Source organism: Eurypyga helias, unplaced genomic scaffold (assembly GCF_000690775.1).
Source record: "Eurypyga helias isolate BGI_N326 unplaced genomic scaffold, ASM69077v1 scaffold6561, whole genome shotgun sequence".
NCBI lineage: Eukaryota > Metazoa > Chordata > Aves > Eurypygiformes > Eurypygidae > Eurypyga > Eurypyga helias.
Window position 1 is genome coordinate 1,807 of NW_010232662.1, and position 3,949 is coordinate 5,755.

Consider the following 3,949-nt stretch of genomic DNA (forward strand, 5'->3'; position numbering starts at 1 on the left):
TCTAAATTATACATTAGTGGACCTAACAATAGTTTGCAACCTCTGTGTAAAATTGTTAGTACAGTGCTTATTCTGACTGCGAAACTAAAAATGCACAAACCCACAAAAGAAACACTAAGAAGGTGCTATCTCCAAATTTTGCCTTAAATAAGTAACTTTTAACAAAGGACAAAATACTCTTGCTTCCAAGAACAGGATGAGCGATACAATTCAACATTACAGGACACAGCTCCTCGGATCTAACTGGTCATACCATTTTTCCTGTCATAAAGGAGGGAGCAAAAAACAGCTAAGACCTCACCCCAGATCTCTCTTTCCAGGTCTCCTAAACCAAGAAGCTGACCTCTTTAGCCTATTTGTTCATGCAATACCACTGTCTATGGCTGTGTGTTGTGGCTTAACCTGAGCTGGCAACTAAGCACCACACAGCTGCTTGCATGCCCACCCTCCTCCTCCAGGTGAGATGGCATAAAGAATCAGAAAAAAAAACACCCCTCTTGGGTTTAGATAAAAACAGTTTAATAGAACAGGAATGGGAGAAGAAATAATAACAGTATTACTGATAAAGGAATATACAAAAAGAAGTGATGCACAAGACAAAAACTGCTCACCACAGAGTGACTAATAGTCCATTCCCAAGCAGCGATCCCCCCCCAGCCCACTTCCATCAACCTAGGAACAAGATGCCTTATGGTATGACATTTCCCTTCGGTCAGTTTGGTCAGCTGTCCTGGCTGTGTCCCATTTTAGCTTCTTGTAGAGCAGAAGCTGGGATGGGCAGTATGAAAAACTAAAAAGTCCCTGGTTTAATGGAAGCATTACTTGGCAACAAGTAAAACATCAGTGTTAACATTCTTCTCGGCACAAATCCAAACATAGCCCCGTACTAGCCCCTATGTAGAAAATCAGCTCTACCCCAGACAAAACCAGCACACTGTCATATCTCACACAGTAATTTGTTACAGTAATTTGGGAAGAACAAACAGCCAAGAAAAGAAAAGAAACATACTGGAAAGCTAGTGGGTGTTTAAAAGAAAAAAGCTAAGATTATGGACTAAAACCTGAGATAGATTGGGAAGTGCAGGAAAATCATAGTTGTGAATTACGATCAATGAACTATTTCATATGAGCAAGACAGCGTGCGGAGAACTTTTACCATCGAGTCTGTCTACAGCTGTCATTTGTAGCTGATACTGAAACAGGCATGACCTGAAAATGGTGCAGCCAGAACTTCTTAAAATGTAGGTGAAACAGGACTACAGCAAGCTTCCTGTCACATGACATATGTTGGATGCCTCTGATGGTCACTCCTTCTCTTCTCCAGAGTTGATACTGTCTCCTAATCAAGCAACATCACTGAGAAAGGGATTCCTTGTGACTTTGTCACAAGGAATCCTTTCCGAGCCTCTGCATGCAACATCAGATAGCATTTCCTCACTGTACTGAATGTCACAGAGGTGTTAAAAGAAAATAATCCACGTGTCACTTAAAAAAAATTGAACCCATCATATATATGCTTCATTACTGCATTTTAACTAACTTACCTGGTACAAAAAATTCATTTTCTGTAAACCAGTTGTATTCCAAGTGGATTCCCAGATGAACAGCCTTTACAGTAACCAGAAAAACTAAGTAGACAACTGAAAATGTACCTGGAAAAGACAAAAGTGAAACAAACACCTGGAGGCAGTAGAAAGTATATGTGCTGAGTTTTATTTCTGCTTCATCCAACTAGTTAGAGTAACCCAAACACTTAGGTTTGGTATTCATTCTTAAGAATACAGGCCAGGTCTAAATTTTCTTTTTCTTTATTTCTTTTATAGGTCAAAGAGAAAGAACTCATTTGCACCCAATGCAAACTTTCAGCATGTTTAATGTTCTTCAGAGGCTGCAGTAGTGACAGAAGAAGTGGTACCCTCTAATCCCTGGTGCTGGGCAGGCAGGGAGCTCTCTAAGCAGTAGCAGACCAGCCCCAGCTTCAGCTGTCAGGATTTTAATCCAACATAAAGCAAAGTCGGCCACAGTACTGCAGCTATTACAACGTCCATTCAGTCACTGGCTTTTTGAACCAAATAGCCCAATGAGATATGAATGTTTACTGCAATTGGGAACTTTACATGGGGAGCTAGAAGCTGATGATGACATTTGATCGCTACGGATCTGAACCTTGTCTTGATCATAACCTTGAACATAACACTGGATTTGCATTACATCTCATTGGTTCAGAGGCATCCAGCAATATTCTGCACAGCCAGGGGACTACAGATAAGATCATAGATGGCTACATATACCTTGCTGTGTCTGCATGTGGGATGGAAAGCATATGATCTTGGCTCCTGCCATTTGAAAGAGATAAGGGCAGAACAGTAACTATCTAAAGACTGAAGGGAACTGAGTAATTAAGGCTACTCCCAGCCAGTAATACTGCTAGTCACCAGAGAACAGGCCATAAGTAACAAGAAAAAGCATTTTTACAATTTAGAATAGAGGTTCCGATAAAACATAATTTCATTCCAGCAGTATGTCCAAGGCTAAAAAAAAAATCTGAAGAAATTGTCATTTGCTTACACAGAGCATAGTCAAAGAGAGAGGAAGATAAAAGGTTCTGTACTCGAGCTGAAATGTTCTGCAGTTTCCTAATGATTTAGATTGCTGTAGGTGTAAAGATAAGTAGAAATTCTCTATTAAGATTCATTTTAGGATCTCAAAAATTGCCTTCCATTTTTTTCTTCTCCTATAAACTTCAAGGTTTAAAAAAATTGATGCAACTTTGAACGGCTTCTGAATTACATAACAACCTACTGAAGTTATGAGAAACTTCATAGTTTAATATTCAGGCTATCAAATTAAAAATAATTGCCCATGATAATGTGCTTATTTTAAAACCAGATACAGTAATAGCTAGATCTCACCTAATAAAATATTTTCTTGTCCTTAATGTTCTATCTAGTCTACATAAAAACCTTATTTTTTTACACAGAAGCACTCTCACTTACCCAGGTTCCTGTGCTGTATTTTCATTCAGTAGTTACAGCAACCGCAGATCCAAGCTCTAATTAATTGTGTTACACTGGAACAAATGACAAACTAGACCCTCGCTGCCCTGTCTTCTACCTCCTTTACAATACCTCTCCATCTTTTTCAACCCGTTCTGTGATGCCCACCTCCTTTTCCCTTTCTCTTCATCATGGGTTTCAACGCTATACCCTCAGACCTCTCCCTACTCCATAAACTGTGACCAACCCCACCCATCATCTGTGGGCTTTACCCGCTTTACCAATCCCACCTGCCTTTGTCTTCAATCTCAAGACATGGAAGCAAGGAGAACTCAGACTTTTTGTCCGTGTAGTACAGAATAGGCCAGAGTACTGGGACCTGGGGCAAAGTACAGCAGAAAGTTACACTGACTGATGTTGTTATTAATTAGTTGACTAATTGGTAGCAAATGACTTCAGGTCAGAAACAATTAATCTTTGGAAGCAACTGCCAGTGTTGAAATGTTTACCAGGTGAGAAAGGGTAAACCTGACTGTGCCAAGGTAGTATGCATCAAATACTGTATGCGTACCACCTTTTGGGAAAAATCTGTTGTAAATATAGTTGAACTTGTTTTACAGGATTATCAAGGGAGCAAAGGAAAAAAATAACCCAACTCCCTAGTAACTGCAAGATAAGCAGGGTAGAAAGCCTGTGGGTGATTAACAAACCAACCAACAAACCACTCTGAGGTACAGTATGTGCTGCCAGAAAACTACTTGAAAAGTGTGAAAAGCTGACCCGTGGAAAAGGACCTGGGGGTGTTGGTCAACAGTTGGCTGAATATGAGCCAGCAGTGTGCCCAGGTGGCCGAGAAGGCCAATGGCATCCTGGCCTGCATCAGGAACAGTGTGGCCAGCAGGACCAGGGCAGGGGTTGTCCCCCTGTACTGGGCACTGGTGAGGCCACACCTC

General features: G+C 40.8%; 1 protein-coding gene across 1 annotated transcript in view; it reads right to left on the reverse strand.

The window, feature by feature from the left end:
- Positions 1 to 1,544: 1,544 nt before the first annotated feature.
- Positions 1,545 to 3,949, reverse strand: part of SLC38A9 (solute carrier family 38, member 9) — a gene marked incomplete at its 3' end in the record, with an annotated part of 18,880 nt that continues 16,475 nt past the window's right edge. The window contains exon 9 of the mRNA XM_010161459.1: positions 1,545 to 1,652. Within this exon, the coding sequence (XP_010159761.1) occupies positions 1,545 to 1,652 (108 nt within the window). The remainder of the gene's footprint in view (positions 1,653 to 3,949) is intronic.